This window comes from Lampetra fluviatilis, chromosome 59, assembly GCF_964198595.1.
Source record: "Lampetra fluviatilis chromosome 59, kcLamFluv1.1, whole genome shotgun sequence".
Lineage (NCBI taxonomy): Eukaryota > Metazoa > Chordata > Hyperoartia > Petromyzontiformes > Petromyzontidae > Lampetra > Lampetra fluviatilis.
In genome coordinates this window covers 4,796,548-4,823,011 of record NC_136333.1, presented here as the reverse complement: position 1 = coordinate 4,823,011, position 26,464 = coordinate 4,796,548, and the positions used below count along the sequence as shown (strand labels likewise).

The 26,464-nt window shown below is 51.3% G+C and overlaps 2 protein-coding genes across 3 annotated transcripts in view; both read right to left on the bottom strand.

The window, feature by feature from the left end:
- Positions 1 to 1,223: 1,223 nt before the first annotated feature.
- LOC144950814 (DDB1- and CUL4-associated factor 12-like) lies at positions 1,224 to 17,229 on the bottom strand. Its single transcript, XM_078880919.1, has 9 exons — positions 16,977 to 17,229; positions 13,744 to 14,025; positions 12,400 to 12,666; positions 10,830 to 10,890; positions 9,786 to 9,988; positions 7,614 to 7,679; positions 6,308 to 6,467; positions 5,369 to 5,565; positions 1,224 to 4,629 (listed from the first exon to the last, which is right to left on the bottom strand). The coding sequence occupies exons 1-9, from the start codon at positions 17,025 to 17,027 to the stop codon at positions 4,471 to 4,473; spliced, it is 1,446 nt and encodes a 481-aa protein (XP_078737045.1). The 5' UTR covers positions 17,028 to 17,229; the 3' UTR covers positions 1,224 to 4,470.
- Positions 17,230 to 21,345: 4,116 nt separating this feature from the next.
- LOC144950812 (peptidyl-glycine alpha-amidating monooxygenase B-like) overlaps positions 21,346 to 26,464 on the bottom strand; it is a 49,417-nt gene continuing 44,298 nt past the window's right edge. For both annotated transcript variants that reach the window (XM_078880917.1, XM_078880918.1), the window contains exons 25-28: positions 26,060 to 26,158; positions 25,696 to 25,935; positions 24,768 to 24,830; positions 21,346 to 22,587 (exon numbers count right to left, since the gene is read on the bottom strand). In XM_078880917.1, coding sequence (XP_078737043.1) covers positions 22,364 to 22,587; positions 24,768 to 24,830; positions 25,696 to 25,935; positions 26,060 to 26,158 — 626 coding nt within the window. In that variant the 3' untranslated portion in view covers positions 21,346 to 22,363. The remainder of the gene's footprint in view (positions 22,588 to 24,767; positions 24,831 to 25,695; positions 25,936 to 26,059; positions 26,159 to 26,464) is intronic.

The following is a 26,464-nucleotide window of genomic DNA, read 5'->3' as shown; positions in this document are numbered from 1 at the left end:
TGTTCCTTCCGAAACGTCGTGATTTAATTTAGTTTTCATTAAAAAATGTTTTTTTACCGACGTGACTTTACCGAAAAAAAACAAAAATATATGCATCGTCTTTGAAACTGATTGGCCTACAACAGCATTCTTTATGGCCTCGTCTCACCACCAGTGTCAGACCAGAGGACGCCAGAGGGCGAACTGTACAATGCCACACGTATCGGAGCATTAACAGTTTGGGGTGAGCACTTAACGTTGTCTGCTGCCATTAATCGGCCATTCGGTACGCAGCCAGATGTACACATCCACCCTCTAACCCCTACAAAATATAGACTCCTCTTCCATTGCCATAATGCCCTTTGCAGTCCATTCAAAGACACCTGCAAAGGTAAAAACAAAACGCGATGAAAGTTGAATAACCAGTACAGGTAAATGTGTTGTCACACCTGCACAGGTAGATGGTGTGGAATTTGAAACCCCTGCGCAAGTAAACATGATTGTACCTTTAAACACCTGCACAGGTAAACATGATTGTACCTTTAAACACCTGCACAGGTAGATGGTGTAGGACTGTAAACACCTGCACAGGTAAACTTGATTGGAACCTTTACCACGTGTTTTATTTGCAAGTCAAGTTGGTGACGGGGGGCCCAAGCCAAAATGATGTAGCATGGCCAGATTTCAACGGCGAGGGGGAGGCCTTCATCCAGCAGTGGATACATCACGACGAATGATGATGAACACACAATGAGACACTCGGTCCCGAGGGCTTGAAGCCAGGACCTGTGCATTTCCTGGCAAAGTGTATCAGACGTGGCCACAGTGAATTCCTCAGACACCCAGTCACAGCGAGGGCTTGAATTTAGGTAACCTTGGAGTGTTTCATGCGTGGCGTTGACGTGGCCATTATGAACCCACTCAAGTCATAAACAAAGGCGTCAACTGATTTCAACGAATGTCTCCACTTTAAATCGTGGATGAATGTGCATGGCAATGTACTGTGTTATAGAAGGCAGAGCAAACCGAGGGAAACCACAACATACACATTGAAAGGAGACGCACAACGAGACGAAGAGAAAAAACTGAAGATTACATGCATAGAACTCCGTAAAAGGATTATGGAAAAAGAATGAGAAAACCTAAACAAAAAAACGTGATTGAAGACATCACGGCGAGAAGCGACGGGAGCGTGTAAGCAGCGGAGACTCGCTTGAAGATTGGCAAATGTACAAAGACATGCCGACGATAAAAGCATTACTTTTATTTTACAGATCGCGACTCTTTACACAAAGGCGACCGGGGGTCCAGGGAGACCCCGATGGTAAACCTTGTGCACGTTGCTCCCGATATGCATGGACGCGTGCCGTGATTTAGCTGGGGCACCCCCGAGAACTTTGTGCCGATATGACAAGACGTTTCAGACGGCCATAACGACGCGGTGGAAACGACTGCGCCCGACACAAACTTGCACGGTGAAACAAACAATCGGTCGTGAAGCTTCAACACGCGCCAGCGTCTCTACTTGCCGCCTTCGTCAACCGCGCACTGACCAGCGCGGTGAAGCATGGTCAAATAACCGCCTTTACATCCAGCAGTGGATTGACCAAGGGCTGTACATTTTGTAACCCCTGAAAGTGGGCTCTCTGAGAGGTTCCTACTCGATTATTGTTTTTTTACCCTTCTATCTGGCAACAAAACTGACACCTTTTTTTACGAGGAGTCATGTTTGCATAGACCGCAATACCCGCAGTCATAACGCAAACAAAAAACACATCTCTGATAATGAATGCACTGTCCTTGAAGTTGATTGGTCCACACCCGAGACAGCTTTCCTTAGAGCCTAATCTCACATGATGTTGGACCAGATGACGCCAAAAGGCCTTTTGGCGTCATCTGGCTAGGTTCTAAGGAAAGCTGTTTCGGGTCTGGACCAATCAACTTCAAGGACAGTGCATTAATTATCAGAGTTGTGTTTTTTTTGCGTTATGACTGCAGGTATTGTGGTCTATGCAAACATGACTCCTCGTAAAAAAAAGGTGTCAGATTTGTTGCCAGATAAAAGGGTAAAAAACCAATTATCATATTTTTTTACTGGCAAATGAGGTACCAATGAGCTCCCTACTCGTGCAGGCCCTTCTACCAGCATCGCGGGGTGTCGGCAGGACATCGAGGGCTGCGCCTTGACATTGACTTGTACATTATATACACGTGCAGCAAATAATATAGCAATGTTTCAATACACGTTTCACAAGCTGTACACGTCAATAGTATTTGCGTGATATTCTAACGAGTCTCATTCACACGTTCACCCACCTTCCACCCCTCGTAGACCATCGACTGCCCTCACCAAATACAAACTGGAAACCCACCGAGTGCTCTTAAACAAATGTTAGGAATGCTGTACTTTTCACCGGAGGTGCTCCGAATGAGCCAAGATCCAATCAAAAGCGAATGGACGGTTGAATTCCTCGGCAAAATGACTTTCCGTCGGTACTGGGACGGTGGTAGACGACCCAAGAGCCACATCCATAGCGGGAGGCATACACTTGGGATGTGGCGTGCCAAAAGCGGAAATTGTTGGCGAGTAAAACGACGCGACCCATGCGATCCGTTGCCGACGACGACGAATCCTGCCCCACCTTTACCAAACCACGGGCCGACTGCACCTGATCTCTACCCAAACGAGCGAGCTCCAAAATTCTAGTCCAGCCACCACCCACCCCCCTCTGGAATCATTCACCCGGGGAAGCCTCACCCAACCGAACGTTTGGCCAATTCCGTCGGCGAGCATTCGGCTTCGCGTGGCAGGAAACTGGGAGGACCCCGGGAGAAAAAAAACCCGACGCCACACGTCGCACGAGACAGCACCCGGCACCGCCGTCCACCCGGCCACATCTCCCAGCCTCACGCACACGACACGTGGCGAGCCCCGCGGTTGTTATCCCACCAGAGGTACGAAGCTCAACCCCGCTGAGCTTCATAGACATGACGAGGTCCTCCCAAAGATGCACAGAACCGCTTGCAAACGTAATTGTACAGAACCGGCCTAGGCGACAGCAGGGCTTCGGTTTCGTTCACCACAAGGCCACGTGTTTTTGCACCGAAACGTCACTTTTTCGTCCGCACAGCAAGGATCCTGCTTTGTCGAGCACCGTGCCCGGGGGGGTGGTGGTGGTGGTGGTGCTGTTCGGCCCAGAGACTCGAAATTGGCCGTCGTCCTTGCGGAGGAATCTTCTTCTGCGTCTCGGTGGAGGCAGCAACCAAGACGGCGAGTCGTCGCCGTGTGGGGCGTGTGGGCCGTGTGGGGCGTGTGGGGGGGTCAGGTGATGCGTTAACTGCGACCTCTTTGCAGAAGCGAGTACGGGGAAAAGCGCGTTCCAGCTTCACAGGAAAAGCCACCGCTGAAGCAGTTTTTTTTTAACGAAATACACTTTGGCATTATTTCAGAGCTATACTTAATTTTTCGCTATACATTTTTTTATAAGAAATAATAGCTCCACGCTAACCACAATCGGCCAACCATTTCCAACAGAAATCAGTTTTCCCATTTTTTTTTTTAACTCACGCGGACATTCCCGACGACGTCCAAATCGCCCGGTGACCGAAAGATTATTTGGTTCGGAAAGCGTGACTTTCCGACGCCGCAGACGACAAACCAGCTCGCTAAAACCATGAAAACAATGACGTGCCGTCCAAGTGTGGAAAATAATATTACTTTAATAGAACTCTATGGCGATAGTCCTGTCGCGCTCACGGCTCGGCTGGATAAATCTGGAGGCGGTCGGTCACTTACCCCAAAAAATAAAAACCCACTAAAAATCACGTTATGTACAAGCAGGACGATGAAACATCGAGTACAAAACTTTAAAAGGCGACGATCTGGCTTCCCCTTACGATTTCGCAATTCATTTTTTTACGGCCAGCAAAAAAACACACGCCTGCCGCTGTGATTCTCACGCGTGTGACGTCGTATAAAGTAGTGCACGCGATCGCCGAGCGAGCCCACTTTGCCAGGGCACCCCCCCCCCCACCAATTCTGACACCGGGGCTCGCTCACTCCGCCGTCCCGCAAAGCGAGAGTGGTGCCAACAATTAAATAATTCCCCCATCGCCCGGTGGGGGGGGGGGGGGCGGCGCCAGCGAGTTCGGCATACCGCACTGCGCGGGTCAGGGTGAGCGCCTTACCGTAGCGGTTTCGTAAAAACGCAAAAAAAATCCCTACGACCGCGCTTCTTGTTGTTGCTGTGCATGGCACAAGCAAGACGCCGGCGGGCGCTGGGTAGGGGGGGGGGGGGGGTGAGGTGAAGCGGCCGGCGCTTGTTGACGGCGCTGAGCGTGCAGCTGAGCGAGCACCTGCCCGACGGGCGGAGCCGGCGTGTCGCGGAGTCGAACCGGCGTCGGCGGCGAGCGCGCGTGGATTGCGCTGCGAGCCGGCAAACCCAGTGGGGCCCACGTGCGGGGTGAGGCGCTAGCGCCGCCCGTCGGCGCTTAGTCCCACAGGCCGGCGTAGTTGCCGTGCAGCCCCGAGGGCAGTGGGCCGCCCGCCACGAAGAGCTTGGTGCCTGACGCGTCGTAGCAGTGCGTGTACGCCGCGTTGGGGAAGTGGTCCATGTCGGAGAAGTAGTCGCGCCACGTGTCGTCGTGGTTCTGCGTGCGGGCGGCATGGGGTGGTGGTGAGAGCGACAAGAGCGTGGGTTACTGTATCAGCTGGGGAGCTAATGGAGAGAACAGAGTGCGGGGAGAACACCCAAACACGCACGAGAATACATCGTTCTTAGGTCCACGATTCGTAGGGGTCGGCAGCGGGCGCATCAAGACGCGCCGGTCGATTAAAATCTATTTCTTGCGCTGAATCGTGCGTGTGCAGTGGATCGGAATGCTCTTCATTCCGAACTACTGCCACATCATGCGTTGAACTTTGATGACGGGAGTGGTGGCCAGAGGCGGAAACAAGAGGGAGGACATCCACCACAGAGATGGAGCGGCGAAATCGGCGGGTGCCCTGGAGCTGGACGGAATTCTGCATCGTCATTCCGGGGGCCGCAGTGGCGAGATGTTAATTACCTCGCCGGGTATACAGGAGGCCTGTATATTTGAAGTTTGTATGTTCTCCCGATGGTTGGTGGATTTTTCTCCCTCCACATTTAGAATCAACGTACGTTTAGAGTATTTGGCTGCTATGAATTTCCACATGATGATAAGCCACTTCTGATAAAGAGCTCCCATAGCTCAGTGCGGCCTTACCTGGTGAAATTAAAATTTTGCGTAATAGTTTTAGAGCCCAAACAGGGATGCGCGCGGGGGATCACCGCTCCGCTCCGCAATCGCGAAACGATGCGGCAGAAAATAAATAATAAACCCGAGCGCACAGCGCCGGCGGGCGTACCAGCCAGCCACGCGCCGTCGACAGCTTGAGCACGTTGCAGTACTTGGGCTTCAGCTCCTTGCTGCCGCGCGCGCTGCCCTCGCCCTGAGACGCCGCCCGCTCCAGGAACTTCTGCGCGCGGATGTCGTAGAAGAGGACGGAGCCTTGCCCCGTGCCCACCGTGATGACGTGCTCGTAGAAGCTCACCGACCGGATGCCTGCGGGAACAACGGTCCGGCGGGCCGGTGGGGGTTCGGGCGCCACACGGCTGCAATTAGGATTCGAGCCGACAGCGCGTCCCAACGCAAGACTGCTCCCCGGGGATACGGTGCGGGCGGCGTAGGGGGTAGTGCACCAAAGTCCACCAGAACAGCCACCACCATCATTACCACCTCCACTGCCACCGCAACCATCGACTGCCACCCACCACTGCCACTACCGCAACCATCAACACCAATGCCACCATCGCTGCTACCAGCGCCAAGACAAAGATCCCATGTATAGCCTTGAACCGACTGCAATATTTTGCTGTCTTTTCTTGGATTTTCTGTTTGCACATAGTCACTTTAAGATGTTTTCTTGTTCATGTTTTGTTTTTTTGTTGCGGTTGCACCCGAATCAAGAGCCGAATGGCTCACAGGGCTATACCTAATACATGAAACTTGAAAACTTGAGACTGTTGGAGCACGTGTTGTTTGCGAGCACTTACGAAGGCTGGCACGGCACTCGAGGGGTGTTGGGTGGCCAACTCCACACTTTGGCCGCCATTGCCTCCCCCAGCGCCGATGTTTACAAACCGCACCAGATATTCATTTAAAGCCACTGCCACTGGTTGCGAGCGGGATTTGAACTCGGAGGTCGCCGGCTTCAGACCGCGGTGCACTTACCACCACACTATCGCTCCCCACATCGCGACGACCGCTACAACCGCCAACACCGCCGCCCGGCACAGCGACTCACCGCTGCCCTTCTCGCGCGAGTTGACGGAGCGCGGGCCCTGGGTGGTGCGCGGGTCGAGCAGCGACACGTGCGATTGCGAGCCCACGGCGTACACCGACCACTCGTGCCCGTACGCCAGGCACACGTTCTCTCGGCAGTGTGCCAGCTTCCGCGACATGATCTGTGGGGGTGGGGGGGAGACCGGTGAGGCAGGGGGGGGCGCAGTGAGCACGTGGTGGTGGGGGAAACACCCCCACAGCCTGTTCATCTCTAAGCCAAGTGAGCATCATCGTCAGCCGTCATCTGTCCACTACTGGGCCAGGAGAGGCGGTGAGCACGCAGACCCACCTCTTTGTCTCAAGCTAAGGCACCTTTATTATGAATAATGCTGGTCGCGAAAGCCTACGTGATAAACGTATCGTTATCGTTGTCGGCCATAATTTATCCACTTTCAGATGAATAACTCCCCCAAGCCAACGCACGCGCGATGTAACGATCTATCTAGCGCTGGCGCCGTTTTCACCGAGTGACTCTCCCAGAGATTCATAGTCACAACGGCCTGGAGACGCTACTGTTTCACGGCAGGTCACACACACACACACACGTTCTAAGGAAAGCTGTCTCGGGTGTGGACCAATCAACTTCAAGGACAGTGCATACATTATCAGAGTTATGTTTTTTGTTTGCATTATGACTGCAGGTATTGTGGTCTATGCAAACATGACTCCTCGTAAAAAAAAGGTGTCAGTTTTGTTGCCAGACAAAAGGGTAAAAAACCAATTATCATATTTTTTACTGGCAAATGAGGTACCAATGGTGTAAATGCTTACCCTGAGCTCTCATACTCTGATGGTGCATCGTCTTTGAGTTGTGCGCCTTTTGGCGTCATCTGGTCCAACCCATGTGAGACTAGGCTCTAAGGAAAGCTGTCTCGGGTGTGGACCAATCAACTTCAAGGACAGTGCATACATCAGAGTTATGTTTTTTGTTTGCATTATGACTGCAGGTATTGTGGTCTATGCAAACATGACTCCTCATAAAAAAAAGGTGTCAGTTTTTTTGCCAGATAAAAGGGTAAAAAACCAATTATCATATTTTTTACTGGCAAATGAGGTACCAATGGATTAGACACGATCCTTAGACCTTGCACATGGAACCAAAACAACCCTTGTAGACAAAAACCACCGGCCGCCACAGTGCACACCACCCCCCCCCCCCCACCGCCTCTGCGATTCGTGCTCACGGAAGCCTCCACCGCCTTAAGCACGGACGGCCGCTCAGCCGCCACTTGGCAATGCCGCGGCGTTCCAAGCAGCGCCGCTCTCACCTTGTCCAGGCTGTTTTCGGTCTTCCACAAGTGAAAATACCCGTCCAGCGATACCGCTCCAAGCTCCTTTAAAGAAAAAAAAATAACACACGCGGCGCTCATGAGCAGGAAATCGGCTATTTATTTTCAGACCCGCTTGAGCCTCTTGCCAAAAACCCCAACAGGTGAATGCATAGCGGCCACCTCAATGTGTGTGCGAGTGGGGGACAAGTGGAAACTTTCAACGTCGACTTTCATCGTGACGGTTGATCGCCGCACAAACGTTGAGAAAACTCCCTTCCCGTGGGCATCGAAGAGGTGTCCATACCCTGCCTTGCTACGAGGAGAAGGCGGCCCCAGCAAAAATGCGGACTCCAGCTTTTCCGTCCGCATGAGAACAAGCGTTTCCCCTCCTTGCACGCGTGGATTTTCTCCGGATGCTCCGGTGTCCTCCCGCATATACTCATTAATTGGCCGATAACACCTTCCCTTCTATTTTCTTCGGGCTGTTCATCGCAAACGATGACCAGCGGCTAGCAACAGCAGCAGCGTTTTCCTGTGCGCCGGTATAATGAGAGCCCAGCCCTTGAGTGAGAAGCGTCGGCCCCAACGCGTGGGCAAGAGTTGCTGCTCATCTGCCGACAGGCCAGGCTAACAGCTTACTACACAACAGAGGTCACAATCGGGTACCCGATACCCGTACCCTAACCGATACCCGGCTACCCGTACCCAGCCGGGTACGGGTACCCGTTTGCGACCCTGGTGCGGCAGGGTACGGGTACGGGTAGGCCGTGAGTCACTGGTGAGTCACCGTTTGTCACTCATTTCGGGTAGGGTACGGGTAGGGAACGGGAACCCGTACCCGGCCGGGTACGGGTGCGGGTACCCATTTGCGACCCTGGTGCGGCCGGGTACGGGTACGGATAAGGAATCAAAACCCGTTTGCGACCTCTGCTACACAAGAGGACCGCAGAGCGTGGGGAAATTGTTGGTCGCGCCATCACATTGCTTGTCTGTGGATCCTCGCGCCCCCAAGTCGTCCTCTCTTCTGAGAGCGATAAGCGGGTTGCTGTGCGGGGGCGGTGTGGTACAAGTTGTAAATCAAGCCCCCCCCCCCCCCCCCCCCCCCCCCGAGTGTACCGTAACAGTCTTTAGAAACGGCAATCAAATTATCACAGACACCAACGCCCATTGCGTGATCAAACCTTCATAACGAATCGAAGAGCAAATAAAATAAAATGTGCTATTTTGACTCGAGCAAACGACACAAAAGAGTTTTGGTTTTGCCTAGGAATTCAACACTGTATCACCATGAGCACAACTTCACACAAGCTTGTGACATTGTGCGAAGGGAAGAGTTGAGACATCAGTCCAAAGGAAAGGTTCCCAAACTCCAGGTTACAAGGAATTTCTGCGTCGCGGGGAGAGACCTTCATCCAGCAGTGGGTCGATCATGACTGACGACGACGACAATGCGCAGGTTTTCACGGTCCCGCCTTACAGCTCTATGATCTATTTTTGGGGTTGCACTGCTACGTGCTGTTCGGCACGATGTTCAACGTTTCACTCCACGTGCTGGAAGCTTCTTCAGGCACTGAACTGTCGGACGTCATACCTAACGCAACCCGAAAACACATCGGAGAGCGACGTTGATGACGATGATGGATGGTGATGCACCTTGTTCCCAGTGTTTTCCAAGGCGAGGCAAACAATACCGTGATACAGGCGAAGGGTTAGCTTGTGGGCGTGCGTGCCAGCGAGCCTGCGTGCCAGTCACCACACGGGCAGGGACTTGGAGGCAGAGGTCGCAACCGGGTACCCGATACCCGTACCCTACCCGATACCCGGCTACCCGTACCCGGCCGGGTACGGGTACCCGTTTGCGACCCTGGTGCGGCCGGGTACGGGTAGGCCGTGAGTCACTGGTGAGTAACCATTTGTCACTCATTTCCCAACGTCTTGTCTCTTCTCACAATTCAAGTTCCTAGAATCAACCCACCCGCGCCTGCAACATGGCTTCATCCCAGAGGTCGCAATCGGGTACCCGATACCCGTACCCTACACGATACCCGGCCGGGTACGGGTAGCCGGGTATCGGATAGGGTACGGGTACCCGTTTGCGACCCTGGTGCGGCCGGGTACGGGTAAGGAATCAAAACCCGTTTGCAACCTCTGCTTGGAGGCCAGCCTTACCTGCTGGCTGCCATTGAAGGCGAGGGCGCGCACTTTGCACGTGAAGGGGTTGATGTAGTGAGCGGGGATGTCCTCTAGAGCGCGAGGGCCCACGTGGCAGTAGCCGGGGACGGACTGCTCATCCTCCTCCGCCGCCTTCGCCGACGCTGCCGCCAGCGCCTCGTCGCCAACCTCCCACAGGCCCATGGAGCCGTCTCGCGAGCCTGCGCCGCCACCGCCGCCGCCACGCCAGCCGGCCGGCCACACGTTAAGAGTGAAACGCGGCTTTCACCACGCCAACGAGCGCGTCAGTGTGAAAATGCGATCCGCCGCAATGCGCCGCACGTACGCCATCAGCGCCCCACCGTCACGATACGATAAGCAGCAACGCAGCAAGCCACGGCGCAACAATCCACGGCAAGATGAGGTCACACCAACACGCGCGTTGTCACACCACGACACGCCGCATCGCTGAAGTACATATCATCACACCAAGGCACACTACCACAATACTCCGCAAGAGGCCGCACCATCCAATCAAACAAGCAGTCCAAAGCCCACCAAGTCACAACACATTACAACACAATGTTACAGCAATCATTATCTAACCAAGCCACAACAATGATGTGTCATACCACTCACTGAAACATAAGCAAACCACAGCACTCCAAGCCGCGTGCATCATGCCAAACAACACCAGTATCATGAACGCACCGGTACACAATGCCTTGCAATGCCCTGCCAGTTTAAGACCACCATACCACACCATGGCACACTACACTGTGCCACACCACCACACTATACCACACTACACCGCCCCACGGTACAGCACACCATGCCACGCTACGTCACAATGTTACACCACACACTAAGCTACCCCAAAACGCACCACATCATGTGATATCACGCTACATCACATCACGCTACGATACACTGTGCCACGCCACACTACGCAGCGTCACACTGCACCGCATTAGCCAGCGCTTCAGATAGTCAGGCGACTGCTCCGGCCGCGGGGCGCAAGCGCAATGTTTGATATGTGCGGGCTGGGCCCAAACTACCGACCTGTGACAACGAAGCTGTCGCTGACCCAGGCGATGGAGAAGATCCAGTCCTTGTGTCCGCCCTGGCCCCCCACAGGACAACGGAAAATGTTTATTAATACGCTGGGCCTGCCAAGTCACGGGCCTTCTCGCGGCCACGCTTCCATTTGGCAAAACCGCTTCGACCCGCCACCAACAGTTTAGCAGGCCGATGTGCGGAACCGACTTCGTGAACGGGAAAATTTGGGACGAGCCACGGGAGTGGGATCGTGGCCGTGCGATCCGAAACGGTGGATCGGCGAAGAAATATCCACGCGCAAATCAAATTAATCAGTGATAGAGGCAAACTAAGGCAGCTTGAGGATGATCAGGGATCGGTGTAATTGCCCGAGGTTTACAGAATGAGACAGAAGGATTCCTTGAAATCAATGTCAATGCCGGAAACTTACGAAGCCAAAACAGAGCTGCTCGTCTTCTTGGTTCTTTCGGTAAAGTCACGTAGAAGGGAAATAATAAAATAATAAATATAAAACATAATAAAATAATTCTCACGACGTTTCGGCCACAACGCAAGCAGCCGTCCTCAGGTGAAGAACAGGTCTGTCGGAAAGACAGCGTCTCAATGCTATGTTTTATTTTTTATTATTATTTTATTATTTCCCTTCTACGTGACTTTTCGGAAAAAGCCAAGAAGATGAATCCCTGCAGTCACGAAAGCTTTAAATCGAAATTCAGAGCTGCTCGTGTTACTGCTACGAGAAAGGTTACGCTTGCAAGGTCAACACAGCAGGGGTGATGGCGCACAGTGTGTACGCACTGTGACGTCCACCACACAACTAGGGGGTGAACGGGGAGTCGTTTGAAGCCTCACGATATGTAGTTTATGCGAATAAGGTCTTAATAAAATGTAACAAACATTATTATCATAGACCCCATGGTTTAGATTATCCTCAGCACTGCTTATCCCCTCTCACATGTACAATAGCCCAGCACGTGACACAAGCCCATTTAAAAATTCATACAAAGAACAGGCGTGTGTCAATGGGGAGGAGGAGTTTGAATATTGGCTGTAAACCCACATGCCTGCGACGAAATAATAATCACGATGAAAATAACGATGACAAGATGACGGTGGAATATTGAATACAATGATGACCGCCATCACGAGAACGATATAGTGAGGGTCAGATTTTGGCATAAATCTCCCTCCATGTAATTTATTACCAATACATCTCAATAGGCTTTCCAATGGCATGCATAAAATATGCATATCAATTTAGGCTAATGTGGTGAACCAAACTGTGCAAATGCATTTTACTGAGGTGGTAAATTTGAGGCAATTTAAAAATAAATTTTATCCAAACTGTCCATTATCCGAGGGCAGAGTATTTGCTAAGCAACTCAAATTATAATTTCCGTTTTGACTGCAGAGGCAAACTAATTCGAATCAAACTGTGACGCAGACAAGTGATGACACTTACAAACAATCCCTGCTCACGTAAGCTGCGCCAACCCTTACTAAAACCCTGTCCCCAAAAACCACCACGACCGTCACACGCCCGTCTAACCCGTCCGGGGCCCGTCTCACTCACGTCTCCGACGCACACGGGGTCCAGCCTGGGCAGGCGGTACACGGCGAGGCTGTTGGGGTTGGCGCCGCCGGTCGCGAGCAGCGTGCGAGACGGGTTGATCTCGATCGCGTGAATCCCGCAGCCCGGGCGCTCCGGTTCAGCGCCATCTCCTCCTCCTCCACCCACGGCAGCGCCGGCGATTCCAGCGGCACCGCCAACACCGGCGCCGCCATCGCGCAGCGTCGGGATCTTGGTGAGGAGTCCCGTCACCAGGTCCAGCACAAAGAGCTGCCGTGCACCAAAACCCGCGAGCACAATGGCCAGATTTACATTTTACTGGACATCTGTGAAAAAGAGCTGGACAGCTCATCGGATTTCTCCTGCATAAATAAATATTCTGATTTAGTTTCAATTCAAACTTCTGTCTACATTTCGATGTAAAGCTTTCGTGACTGCAGGGATTCATCTTCTTGGTTCTTTCGGTAAAGTCACGTAGAAGGGAAATAATACAATAATAAAAATAAAACATAATAAAATAATTCTCACGACGTTTCGGCCACAACGCAAGCAGCGGTGAAGAACAGGTCTGTCGCTGTCTTCCCGACAGACCTGTTCTTCACCTGAGGACGGCTGCTTGCGTTGTGGTCGAAACGTCGTGAGAATAATATTATGTTTTATTTTTATTATTTTATTCTGTCTACATGTCTAAGTTTATTATGTTCCAACTGCGTCATCACTAACGACAGGCACGTTTTCGTTACGGGACTCCCCCTGGAGCTGTTGTGTGTACCATTTGCAGTGCAAGAACTCTTTATTTGTTAATTCCTCAATGGGGTATATATGTTTATCCTGTTTCTGTCCAGCGTCTTGAGATGCAATCGCATTTAGATGTGACGTAAATATAAATTGTCATTGCTCTTAAAGACACATTGACAGACGGACAAACGTTGATGGACAGTTGAACATATGGCCAGAGAATTAAGAGAGTCGTATACATGGACAGACAGCCATACCCGTCAACCCATACGGTTTACCCGTATTCTTGTGCAGGGAAATTGAATTTTCCGGTCCATACGGCGTACAGACGTTTCAATACGAGTAAAAAAATTTAAAAGTGTCTATTTGTTTGTGTTTCTCCCTTGCAACTGGATTTTGTAGGATGACCGTTGAGATTTATAAGGGTACGGGGTGACCAATAAGGTCTGAATTGGTCTAATAAGGAATGCACCGATAAGGGGTTGCAGGTACGGACAGCTGAACAGTCGATCTTACATACGGACAGACCTCGAGACACACGCACAACACAGAAGGACAGACGGCCGCAAAGACGAAGCCTCACACCAAGCGCCACCCCACGGGCCTCACCGTGTTGCACTTGGTTCCGCACACCACCTGCCGATGGGTGAGCCACTGCGACGCAAACACCTTGTTGAGGGAGCCCAGGCTGTACTCGCGCTCGCGCAGGAGGTACGGCAGGCGTTGGGCCGTGTAGCTGCCCAGCCCGTTGCCAACTCCACCGCCACCGCCACCGCCGCTGCCAGAGTGGCCGCTGGCCGAGCCGGCCTGGCGACTCTCCACAAAGCTCACAAGCGAAGTGGGTGGCCTCCTCACGCATGACCGCTTCGGGCACAACTCCTCCGAGCAAGACTGCGCTCCGACAAAGAGAACAACAATTCAGTTTAACACGTCGGCTTTCGCGACCAATATTATTCATAATCAACGTTTTAGGGTTTAGATTGCGTTATTTATAAATGTGTCGTAACCCTCCACCACCCGACACGGCCAATCAGTAAAAAAGTGTCACGATGATGCTGGATGCAATTACCAGCGAAACGTCGTACTCAAATTGTAAATGTTGTGGTTTCACGCTTCAACACACCGGTGGGCTAAAGCAGTGAACTATTTGTCTTTTGTCAACGTGACACTTTTTTACTGATTGGCCGTGTCGGGTGGTGGAGGGTTACGACACATTTATAAATAACGCGATCTAAACCCAAAAACGTTGATTATGAAGAACAACAATTACAATTTTTATATATATAGCGTCCACACGACAAACATCACATCTCGAGAGGCTTTATAAAAAATTTAAATGAAATTACAAATATAATCTTACGGTTCATCCTTTTGTTTTGCGTGGCGTGTCGTAGAGAGATAAGCGACTGGTTTTCTGAACAGCAGCAAGCGTTATAAATCGACGTCGATGTTGTTTGGCGATTGATGGTGAGCAGACCCGTGTCTCCGAGGAGGAACGTCGAAGGCAGGAGGGTTTGAGATGATTTGATCGAGAATGAGATGTTTATTCGATGCGTATACCATGAGCTTAATAATCTATCACTTTTACACGACAGAGCCGAAATATGGTACCATACAGTAATGGTTAACCTCGTCCAAGCAGTGCAATGATTAATTTAATCTCCAATTATGAATTTTATATCGCGGACATTCATGCAAAATGACATCGCTGAGGAGCCACAGACAATGTGAGCGGCTGTCATCAGGCGGTGAGTGAGCACCAACAATGTATCTGCAGTTCTCCATATACTGAGATCTTTCTCAGCAAAACGAGTGTTTATAAATGGCCAGCGTGGAAGAGTAGGCCAAATAACCCTCTATTCTACAGAACTTCATAGCTGTCAACCCGTACGGTGTACCCCGTATTCTTGTACAGGGAAATGTAGTTTACAGATCCATACTGCGTACAGCCGTTTCAATACGAGCAAAAATAAGTAACATCTAAAACAACTTAAAAAAAAACACGCTTTTATGAAATGTGCCGTACTAGTAATGGAAGAACTCCACGACTCCAGTAAGTGGTCCCGAAGCTTGCCACAACGTACGGGACCGTGGCCAATTACAGCCAACGTCAATTTACCGTGGACAATTAGACCCGAGCCGAAACATAACATATAAAAAATAATGTTTATTTTTCGATTTAAAGCTTTCGTGACTGCAGGGATTCATCTTATTGGTTCTTTCGGTAAAGTCACGTAGAAGGGAAGTAATAAAATAATAAAAAATAAAACATGATAAAATAATTCTCAACAGAATTATTGAGAATTATTTATTATGTTTTATTTTTAGTATTTTATTACTTCCCTTCTACGTGACTTTACCGAAAGAACCAAGAAAATGTTTTTTTTTATGATAGAACATAGTATTGTCATCTGTATGACATAAGTATACCAAGTTTGCAGTCGGTACCATATTGGGAAGTGGTTTTAAATTGAGTACCAAGATTTGAGGATGCAACGACAACAACAGACAGAGTGAGTTAAATAAAAGCGTTGAGAATGTTTTATATCTTTGTTTGTGATGGGACTTTATAGGATGAACGTTGAGATGTAAAAGGGCACGGGGTGACCAATGAGATCTAAATTGCTCTCTAATAAGTAGGGCACTTCTAAGGAAGGGGTTGACAGATACGAATCTGCCCTCGATGTGCTGCAGGCCCTTTACTGCCGACAGCGGCAGTTGCGGAGCTGCGCTTCCTGCTGTTGGTTTCACACCTGATGACGGTTGCTTGATCGAAACGTCGTGACCGATTATTTGTTTTTCTACCTACGTGACTTTAACGAAAGAATCAAAGAGTATGGATTCCTGCAGTCACGAAAGCTTCAAATCTAGATTGAACATTATAGGAGTACAGGCTGTACAGCGTCAGTAGTGCTAACGCGAGCAAGGCGTTCGTACTGCTAACGTGTTACAAGCCTCAGCAGTGTTAATGCGAGTAACGCGTTCGTACTGTTAACGTGTTACAAGCCTCAGTGGTGTTAATGCGAGTAACGCGTTCGTACTGGTAACGTGTTACAAGCCTCAGTAGTGTTAATGCGAGTAACGCGTTCGTACTGTTAACGCGTTACTATCCTCAGTGGCGCTAACACGCGAGTAGTAGCGATAGTAACGCGTTACTACTGCTAACGCGTTGCTATCGCGATTAGTAACGCGTTACTATCGCGAGTAGTAACGCGTTCGTACTGTTAACGCGTTACTAACGCGATAGTAACGCGTTAATACTCGCGATAGTAACGCGTTACTACTGCTAACGCCTTACTTCTCGCGATAGTAACGCGTTACTACGCGATAGTAACGCGTTACTATCGCGAGTAGTAACGCGTTCGGAATGTTAACGCGTTACTAACGCGACAGTAACGCGTTACTACTCGCGATAGTAACGCGTTACTATCGCGAGTAGTAACGCGTTCGCAGGCAGCGGCCGTTACGGCCCGGGAATTCGACCGTTCGCGTTAGTCGCCAAATCGCTGCCGCCCGCCGTAGGCCCTCCCGTAGGTCCGCCCAGGACCCCCGTAGGCCTACGTAAGGCCCCTCCCGTAGGCCCCACGTAGGCCCACTGTAGGCTCACGTAAGCCCCCCCCCCGTAGGCCTGCCCAGGCCCCTCGTAGGCCCGCGTAAGGCCCCCCCGTAGGCCTGCCCAGGCCCCCCCCGTAGGCCTGCCCAGGACCCCCGCGTAAGCCCCCCCCGTAGGCCTCCCATAGGCCCGCGTAAGCCCCCCCCCGTAGGCCTGCCCAGGACCCTCGTAGGCCCGCGTAAGCCCCCCCCCCCCCCGTAGGCCTGCCCAGGCCCCCCGTAGGCCTCACCTGCTCGTCGGCGCAGTGCTTACGCTTCCTGCTAGCTGCGCGTTTCGTCATTCTTGCGGCCTCCTCGCTCTAGCGCCGACATTAGTTTTAAATTTAATCGGCGTGGAGTTTTTTTGTTCGTTATTTTAAAATATATTTAAACCAGACGACGACAACAAAAAACGACCCCGAAAGAAGTTAATTTTAAAAAGCGACACCCGCTAACGTTCGGCGGCGGGATCGCGCTCAGTGACCAACTGGGCCCAGGACCCCCCCGCCCCCCGCTCGCTCCACGTCACCGCGCGCCACACTACACCGGCGGCCATCTTACGTAAGGTGACGGGGAGTCGTTAGGGAACAGCGGCGCTATGACGTCACGGCTTGCCTCCGCCCCCCTCCCGCCAACCCCCCCCTCCCGCCAACCCCCCCCTCCCGCCAACCCCCCCCTCCCGCCAACCCCCCCCTCCCGCCAACCCCCCCCTCCCGCCAACCCCCCCCTCCCGCCAACCCCCCCCTCCCGCCAACCCCCCCCTCCCGCCAACCCCCCCCCCTCCCGCCAACCCCCCCCCCTCCCGCCAACCCCTCCCCCTCCCGCCAACCCCCCCCCCTCCCGCCAACCCCCCCCTCCCGCCAACCCCCCCCTCCCGCCAACCCCCCCCCTCCCGCCAACCCCCCCCCCTCCCGCCAACCCCCCCCCCTCCCGCCAACCCCCCCCCCTCCCGCCAACCCCTCCCCCTCCCGCCAACCCCTCCCCCTCCCGCCAACCCCCCCCCCTCCCGCCAACCCCCCCCCTCCCGCCAACCCCCCCCCTCCCGCCAACCCCCCCCCTCCCGCCAACCCCCCCCCTCCCGCCAACCCCCCCCCTCCCGCCAACCCCCCCCTCCCGCCAACCCCCCCCTGTACTTGCAGCTGAGGTGTGGCTGTCCTCCCCCTCACCCCCACCCCCCAGACTTACAGTGGGGGGTGGGGCTGTTCACCCCCCTCACCCTCAGACTTACAGTGGGGGGTGGGGCTGTCCCTCCCCCTCACCCCCACCCCCCAGACTTACAGTGGGGGGTGCGGCTGTTCACCCCCCTCACCCCCACCCCCCAGACTTACAGTGGGGGGTGCGGCTGTTCCCCCCTCACCCCTCCCCCTCTAACCCCTACGTAAGATGGCCTCCGGGGCTGGGTTCACAACAAATCGCATGGGCGTCGCCTGGGCTACTGCTGCTGCTGCACATATCCACAACCTCTCTCCATTGCTAGCAAAGATGTCTCTTTGGGGCCATCCATAAATGACGTCACGCGATTTTGGACGGTTTTTGACCCCCCCCCCCTTGTCACACGGCGTCACAAAAAAGTCAGACCCCCCATCAAATATGACGTCACAAAGCTCTGCCCCCCCCTACTCAAAACCATATTTCCATTTTGAAAATAAAACATGCTTCAAAGCGATTTAAACTATTGTCATTGTCGTGCGTATTTAATGTGGCGCTGCACTCTGATGTTGTAGGAGTGTTGTTATAACAATTAGTGTTATAACAATTCAATATTTATTTTAAGTTGCGCATTTTGATGTGACGTCACATTTCTCCCCCCCCCCCCCCCTTGTCACAAATGTCTGACCCCCCCTAGGTGACGTCATTTATGGACGGTCCCTAATCATGATAAAAGGCTAACGGTGCTGAGGCCAGTGCCGGATTAAGCTAGTGCGGGGCCTGTAGCATTTTTTTGTTTTCAAGGGGCCCTAAATATAAAAAAACACAAATATTAAAACACATTTTTTTTACTTGTGTAGTGCTCTTAAATGAAGACACACACTACGTGGTTGGAGGCAATCCGTTTATTAACACTTTCTTTAATCAGCACCTTTACGGAGCTGATTCTATAATTTGTGTAGGACGTCCTTGTCACTACTCAACCCCCTGTGCACCACGATCCAACGACGTGACCTCTGACCCACTGAACGTGACTCACTCAATGGACCCTCGATCTTCTTCGCGCTCCCCTTTTTAAATCCAGTATATTAAGTTCGCTTGCTTGCGTGCTTGCTTAGGACCGTGCAAATCTTTCGGTCTTTTTTTAACCCACTTCCCGTGATCCAATTGAGCTGACATTTTGCACACAGACTCGTTGTGCGTGACAATTAATTTTCGTGAAAAATTTTTTCCCAAATTTTACACTGTTTAGGGAATTTTTTAAAAATATTTAATTACCAATTGCTTTAATGGTGGCAGACAATCATCTGACCCATAGGTAGCAGCCATCTCAAGCCAGAGGACGAGAGGACTCTAGCCGCCACGCATATAAAGGATTTATAGTGAAAAACTTTGTTTTTACGGGCTATACTTGTTACCTGTTCAGCGCTCTGTCCCCCTAGTGGCGGATATACCGTCACTACACTTGCATAGTAAGGTCATTGTATTTTTTCATTAGCTATACAGCCAGATAATACGACAAATCGCTAACTTTAAACACCCAGTCGTTAATAAAAGTTGAAGGCGGTATCGTACTATAGTAATAGAGCAAGTGCAGAATCACTGAACTGGAATTGGTGGCTTGAAAGCATTAGCGTGGGGCCCTTGAAAGTGTGGGGCCCGTTGCTACTACATATGAAATTAAAATTAATAAAAATAAAACAAAATGATTTTATTGTTTTATTTTTATTAATTTTAATTTCATTTTTTACCTACGTGACTTTACCGAAAGAACTACGAGTATGAACGTATGGATAATATTGGTCGCGAAAGCCTTACTTCGTGTTAAACTACTGCTCGTTTGATACGCGCATTGTCTTCGTACTGTTCACCTTTTGGCGTTCTCAGGGCTGACACTAGTCAGACTAGGCCATAAAAAATTAACCCGTAAAAAAAAGTTTTTCACTATAAATCCTTTATATGCGTGGTATCGGTTTTATTTTATTATTCATTTCTATTTTTCTTGAGTAAGAGTTTCATTTTTATCACATTGGTATTTTAAATTAAATATGAATTTTTTTTTTCCTAAAAAGTGGAACATTTTGGGAAAATTTTTTTACGAAAATAAATTGTCACGCACAACGAGTCTGTGTGCAAAATGTCAGCTCGATTGGATCACGGGAAGTGGGTTAAAAAACGACCGAAAGATTTGCACGGTCGTAAGCAAGCAAGCAAGTGAACTTAATATAAAGGATTTAAAAAGGCTGTCTCTCTCGTGTAGGCCAATACGTTTCAAAGACAATGCATATATTATCACAGCATGTTTTGTTTACATGTTCAACACAAGTACGTGTGGTTAATGCATACTTGATTCCTTGCAAAAAGGTATCTGGTGTTTCAACATCTTAACACCTGTGTTATTGCCAGAAAGGGTAAAACCTATTCTTATTTTTCGTACTTTGATACTGGACAAAAAGGTCCCATGATTACTGCTCATGTGTTGCTGATCCAAAATGAAAATGAGTTATCTCTGCAACTCGTCACACACGCACAGAACAAAGATGAACTCTCGTGTAATAGTTTATGTTATTGCCGGTGTCTTGACATTGTCTGCATGTAAGAAGCTCTGTAAATTGGAATCTGTAGTGTCTTAATCCTACAAGGCGCAAAACCAAGACCCTCATTGCGGGAGGCCACAAGACGCTGAGTTACATTGTTTTCATAGCTTTATTTTGGTGATTTTGAAAACGTTTTGGTTTAGCCATGTTTGTTGTAGTACAGAGTTAGCCTAATAACTTTAATCTACATTGTCTTATGGTTGTTATTGTTTGACTTAGGATTTTTGCACACGGCGTTGAAATACGGTGTTTTTTTCTGGAAGACTTTGCTGTTTTTTCCAGGATTTTTCTTTTGCGTGTAGTCACTTTAAGATGTTTCTTGTTCATGTTTTTGTTTTGTTGCGGTTGCACCCGAGTCAAGAGCCACATGGCTCACAGGGCTATACCTAATACATGAAACTGAGTGGGGTCACATGGAGTGGTCACGGGGTAAAAACAAAGACAAAGCAACCCCCTGCCCCTCCTGTATAACTTCTTGGCCGCCTTTATCTCCCCAGTGGCGATGTTTACACACCACACCGGGTACTGCACTCGTTTGAGGCTGAGTTGACCGAGGGGAGGCCCATGACCGGTTCAGATCATCCGTCACTGGTGTTGGTCGTGAGCGGGAATCGAACTGGGGTCGCCAAGTTTGTAGGGCAGCGTGCTGATCGCTACAATACCGGTCACGGGGGTGCGGATGATCACACGACCCGTCACTTGGACTGCTTTTGCTGTGGAGCTTTGTATGTTTACTGTATATTGTGGGGTCAGACACGTTACAACAACAAACAATGCAAAAACGCGAAACTGTCGATGTTTGGGTGGCTCTAACGCATGGCCCCACCCAGCTGGAACCCATCGTAATAGAAACATTAAAACTCAAGACGGCGAGTGTTTGCACAGGTGACGTTTATCATAAACCGGTTTTACTTTTCCACGGTTCATACGGGAACATCATTTTCACCGAGCGGAGACACAGAGGTAAAGAGAGTACACACACCACTTTGGCACGGACACACGTCATCGATCAAAAGCCGGCGAGGAAACAACTGCGCGCCCGCCCGCCGCTGCAACTGAAGTGCGAAATCAACGATGATTGGCCACGCGATCACGAGATATATACGCTGTGGGACCCTCGAGACGTAGGTAGCCTCATCAGGACAACACGAAGAGCACTCGCTACGAGCGAATGAGGCGATACGTAGCACTGCAGAAGCAACACAAATGTTTCCGACTCAACGTCTTGGCACCCGCTCGGCCAATTTTCCTTCAACCAGGTGTGGGGTCCTGTCAAAAAATGATTCGCGTGGGTGAGCCGGCGTCTGCAGCATCGGCCGCTTCTGAGTGCGCGCACGCAACGACGCGCGGGGGTTCCAAGCGTGGCGCATTTCCTACCGCGGTATTTAACGGCACAGCCGTGCGTTTGTATGCGAGGTTTCAGTTTGGTGTTTTAGTTTGGTGTTTTAACATCTTAACACCTGCTGTGTTGCCGGAAAAAAGGGGAAAACCTATTCTCATTTGTATCCAATCGTCCCCCCCTACTGGCAGACTAATGCCCCACGAGGCAGGCCGGTGCTGCGTACACCTCGCACCGCACAGGGACAGCTGTTGCTGGCGGCGGGGAGGTGGGGTGGTCAGAATGGTTGAGACGAGATGTCGGGGTAAGGCGCTTCGAGTTGCCGCCGATGCGTTCGAGCGGCGAGCGCCCCGTGTGCATGCGAATCCCCTGCCGACGTGCGTCAACCGGCGGATCAAACAAAGGGCGCGTTCGGCTCGCGGCGGGCGCGGCGAGTCGCCTGTCTTACGGGACGTGGTTCACGCGCGCTTCTCCGGTACACTTTGAAGAAAACGTGGGAGGGCGGGAGGTGGGGGCAGCAGCCAGGGGGGGGGCAAGGGGGCGACACCTCGACTTAGGGAGAGTGTTTGGCGGGCGCCGGAACCTCCTCGTCGTGGGGGCCCCCGGCGGAGCTCGGCGTGTCGGGCTCTCCGCCCGGCGGCGCCGCCGCCGCCACCGCCACCACCTCCTCGCTGTCGGCGGCGTCATCGTCGCCGCTGGGCAGGCGGTCGAAGCCGCCGGGCCGCCTCCGTCGCGCAAGCCACGCGCCCACGTCGAACTTGCCACCGCTCTTCTTGCCTGCGTGACAACAAAGATATACGGGGGGGGGGGGGCGGGGGCGGCTATGAGGCAGTGCACTACAATTGTATTTGTATAACGCCAGACGCTTTGCAAGAAGAAAAATAAAAAAAACTCTGTGCTATATGCACATGGAAACAAATGGGGTCTTAAGTCTTGACTTGAACAGGGGCAGAGTATCAGCTGCACGAAAGGGTAAGTTGATTCTAAGCAGCGCGAGCAGCAACGGAGAAGGAGCGACCTCCCAAGGAACGAGGGCTGACTCTGGGCAGCTTAGCAAGGAGGCCTTTATTTCTGGAGCTAAGACGGTGTGCCAGATGGTAGATTGAGATGAGAGAGGAGAGGTATGGGAGGAAGGTTCTAGACCATGAAGACATTTTATCACAATCCAATCTTAAAATAGATCCGAGACTTGACGGGAAACCAGTTGAAAAATTGTGTGTGTGTCCCCCCCGCCGCCGAATATCCGATGAGCATGGTTGGCTACGTACGGTCTGAAATAAATTCAACATACATCTGTTTCCCCATCGACAAATATTCAGGAAATATGGTGTACACCTAGCGGAAGGTATATTTGTTCCACTGGGCAGGTTTTTTCCTAGTTGTGCCGTACAGCTCTCCGATTGTAATTGAAATTGTCCCGCGTGTTTGGCACGGTATGTGATATTTAGCTCCGCATGCTGGGAAGTTTCTTCAAGAACTCACACGAAATTAATTTTTCCAAGACGAAGGTACTCTGCAAACCTACTGGCTATCAACAAAGATTCGCTCATGAAGCCATCCAGAATTATAAACACAGACACAAATTCAACCGAGAAGATGGGTACAAACTGAGCAATCATTGGAAGGACGTTATTAACCAGTTTAAGTCATAACTGGCTATGATGTTTCCATCCTACCTGCCGATGTTGGCTGTTATTGCCGACTCTCTGAGTTGCATTTCCAGGTTGGATGTCTTTGCATTGACAGGCTGAATGTCTCACTAGCACATCCACCATTGCGGTGGTTCTCTTACATTGACATGCTAATCTCTCACAATACAATGGCCACCTCCACAGCCTCAGGGCGCCCTCCGATCTTACATTTACATGCAAATACCATCTCTAGCCCCCCCCCCACTTACCCTTGGGCTACACACAATACGATGGCCACCTCCATAGCCTCAGGGCGCCCTCTGATCTTACATTTACATGCAAATACCATCTCTAGCCTCCCCCACTTACCCTTGGGCTACACACAATACAATGGCCACATCCACAGCTTTGGTGGCGCCCTACAGGCGAATCTCTCACAATACAAAGGCCACTGCCCCAGCCTCTGTGGTTGGACCATCTCTAGCTCCACCCACCTACCTTGATGCACCCATCTCAGGCCTAAATAAAACCTTGTCTCAGCAGTTTTCTCTCCCTCTCACCTGAAGACGATTGCTTGTGTTGAGATCGAAACGTGATATTTTATTATTATTTTTCTATCTACGTGGCTTTACCGAAAGACCCGTAGACTGTTGCCATTCATATGGGGAGTAGTGGCGCTGTGGTTAGCACAATATACTACGAACCATAACCAACGATGAATTCGCATCCACAGCTAACTTTTAAGTGGCAAGTGATATCTAAACCGGTCCTGTGCATCCCCTAGGTTGACTCGGCCTTAAACGAGGACCTAGTGTGTAATGTGTGTAAACGACAGCACTAGGGGAGACAATGGCAGCCGGGGCGTGGTGTTAAACCAACCACTGCCTCGTTGGGTCGTGCCCGTCTGAAAGAGATGCTCACCGATTCAAAGCTTTCGTGACTGCAGGGATTCATCTTCTTGGTTCTTTCGGTAAAGTCACGTAGAAGGGAAATAATAAAATTAAAATAAAACAAAATAAAATAATTCTCACGACGTTTCGGCCACAACGCAAGCAGCCGTCCTCAGGTGAAGAACAGGTCTGTCGGGGTCTGAATGAATTCAGACGCTGTCTATCCGACAGCCCTGTTCTTCACCTGAGGACGGCTGCTTGCATTGTGGCCGAAACGTCGTGAGAATTATTTTATTATGTTTTATTTTTATTATTTTATTATTTCCCTTCCACGTGACTTCACCGAAAGAACCAAGAAGATAGATGCTCACCAACAGCACTTGTCCCCAAGCAAGGCGATACGGGGGATCTTTGTCAATGTATTTGCTCGTGGTACCTCTCAGAGAGCCGAGGAAACCTCCAGGAGACGACTCAGCCTCCCGATGTTCCTCCTTCTCCCCTGCAGGGCACAACAGCAGCGCCACAACCACAACGGTCAACATCAAAACCGCAAAGACGCAGCGCGCAGTTTTGCACGGACGCGCGCAAAACCACGGAACACAATCGGGGAAGGCAGCAGCGAGAACCCGATGCAGCGACTGCCCCCAGCTCTGTGGCCCTCCATTGGGAAGTTTGGCCAACTCCATCAATGAGCGATGATGAGAATCAGAATATTCATACTGCAGGAGGAATCCGATGAGCTATGAAGCTCTTTATTCACATGTCCAGGAGTGCAAAGTACAAGAATGGCGAACAAATCACCCAAACGCATACAAACTAAAACCATCCCCACCCTACCAGGCAAAGCCCAGAGGTATTAACTGATACCCAACGTTAAAAGAGAATCGTGAGAATGTTTTTCATCTTTATACAAGTATAACCCGTAAAAACAAAGTTTTTCACTATAAATCCTTTATATGCGTGGCGGCTAGAGTCCTCTCGTCCTCTGGCTTGAGATGGCTGCCAACTATGGGTCAGATGATTGCATTGCACCATTAAGCAATTGGTAATTAAATATAATATTTTTGTCCTAAAAAGTGTAAAATTTTGGAAAAAAATTTTCACGAACATTAATTGTCACACACAACGAGTCTGTGTGGAAAATGTCAGCTCGATTGGATCACGAGAAGTGGGTTAAAAAACGACCGAAAGATTTGCACGGTCGTAAGCAAGCAAGCAAGCGAACTTAATATAAAGGATATAAAAAGAAACAATTTTCATGAATTTTGGCCCAGTTGAGCCACTTGGGGGGCCCTAAACCTTTTTCCTCCAAGCCTGGCACCGCCACCGCGGGCATCGTGGGGGGAGGGCAGCCGCGCCGTCACCTGGCGCGGCGCGGTGCTTGCGAATGCGGACGAGGAGTGCGGCGAGCGCCAGCACCACGACCGGCGCTGTGAGGAGCACCGCGATGAGCACCGGCGTGCGCAGCCCCCCGCTGGCGCCCGCCGATCCCACCGCCGCCGTGCCGGAACCGCCGCCGCCGCCCTCACCGGCACCGGCGGCGGTGCTGACGGTTCCGGATTTCCCCGACGCCAATTGGGGTGCTCCGGCACCTCCGGCACCACCTGCGCCACCCGAGCAGGGAGAGACGCCAAATTTAAACACAAAAAGCAGTTGACCGCGCCAGTGCGCTGAGTTACGCGGTGAATGCACGCGCTGAGACGGGTGGGGGTCGGGGGGTGCTCTCGCCTCCGAGCGGATTCCGTGATGGCGAAGCGGCGTTGAGCGTGAGCCGAGCCGTGTGGGCGTGGGCTGGAGCGTCACCGTGCGCCATGGACCCCGTGCTTCCTGCAAGAAGAGGGGGTTGGGGGGGGGGGTAAGCACACACACGGTGGGGGGGGGGGGGTGCTTGGCATTTTGGGCTTTCGGGCCTGCGCTGAGCAACCGCGATTGAACAAAAAACAAGCAAACGCTTGAGAACTGAGTTTTATCAGCGGTGGCTGAAACCTGGACTTGAACCGAGGGTCCTGGCGGTTGCCGGGAAATCGTATGGAGCCATGTGGACCTCCGATTAAGCACGGTTGGCCGTGTACGGTGTGAAAGAAGTTCAACATACGTACAACAACAGCCGCCATTCGCCACCAGGTGGCGGTG

Bases quoted from the DNA above. Each gene is read 5' to 3' on its own strand.
- LOC144950814 (XM_078880919.1), bottom strand. From the start codon at position 17,027: ATGACGAAACGCGCAGCTAGCAGGAAGCGTAAGCACTGCGCCGACGAG. The intron at 10,891-12,399 runs GTGAGTGAGACG...GTGGGGGGCCAG, and splicing joins ACCCCGTGTGCGTCGGAGAC to GGCGGACACAAGGACTGGAT. The intron at 9,989-10,829 runs GTCGGTAGTTTG...GTGGCGGCGCAG, and splicing joins CGACAGCTTCGTTGTCACAG to GCTCGCGAGACGGCTCCATG.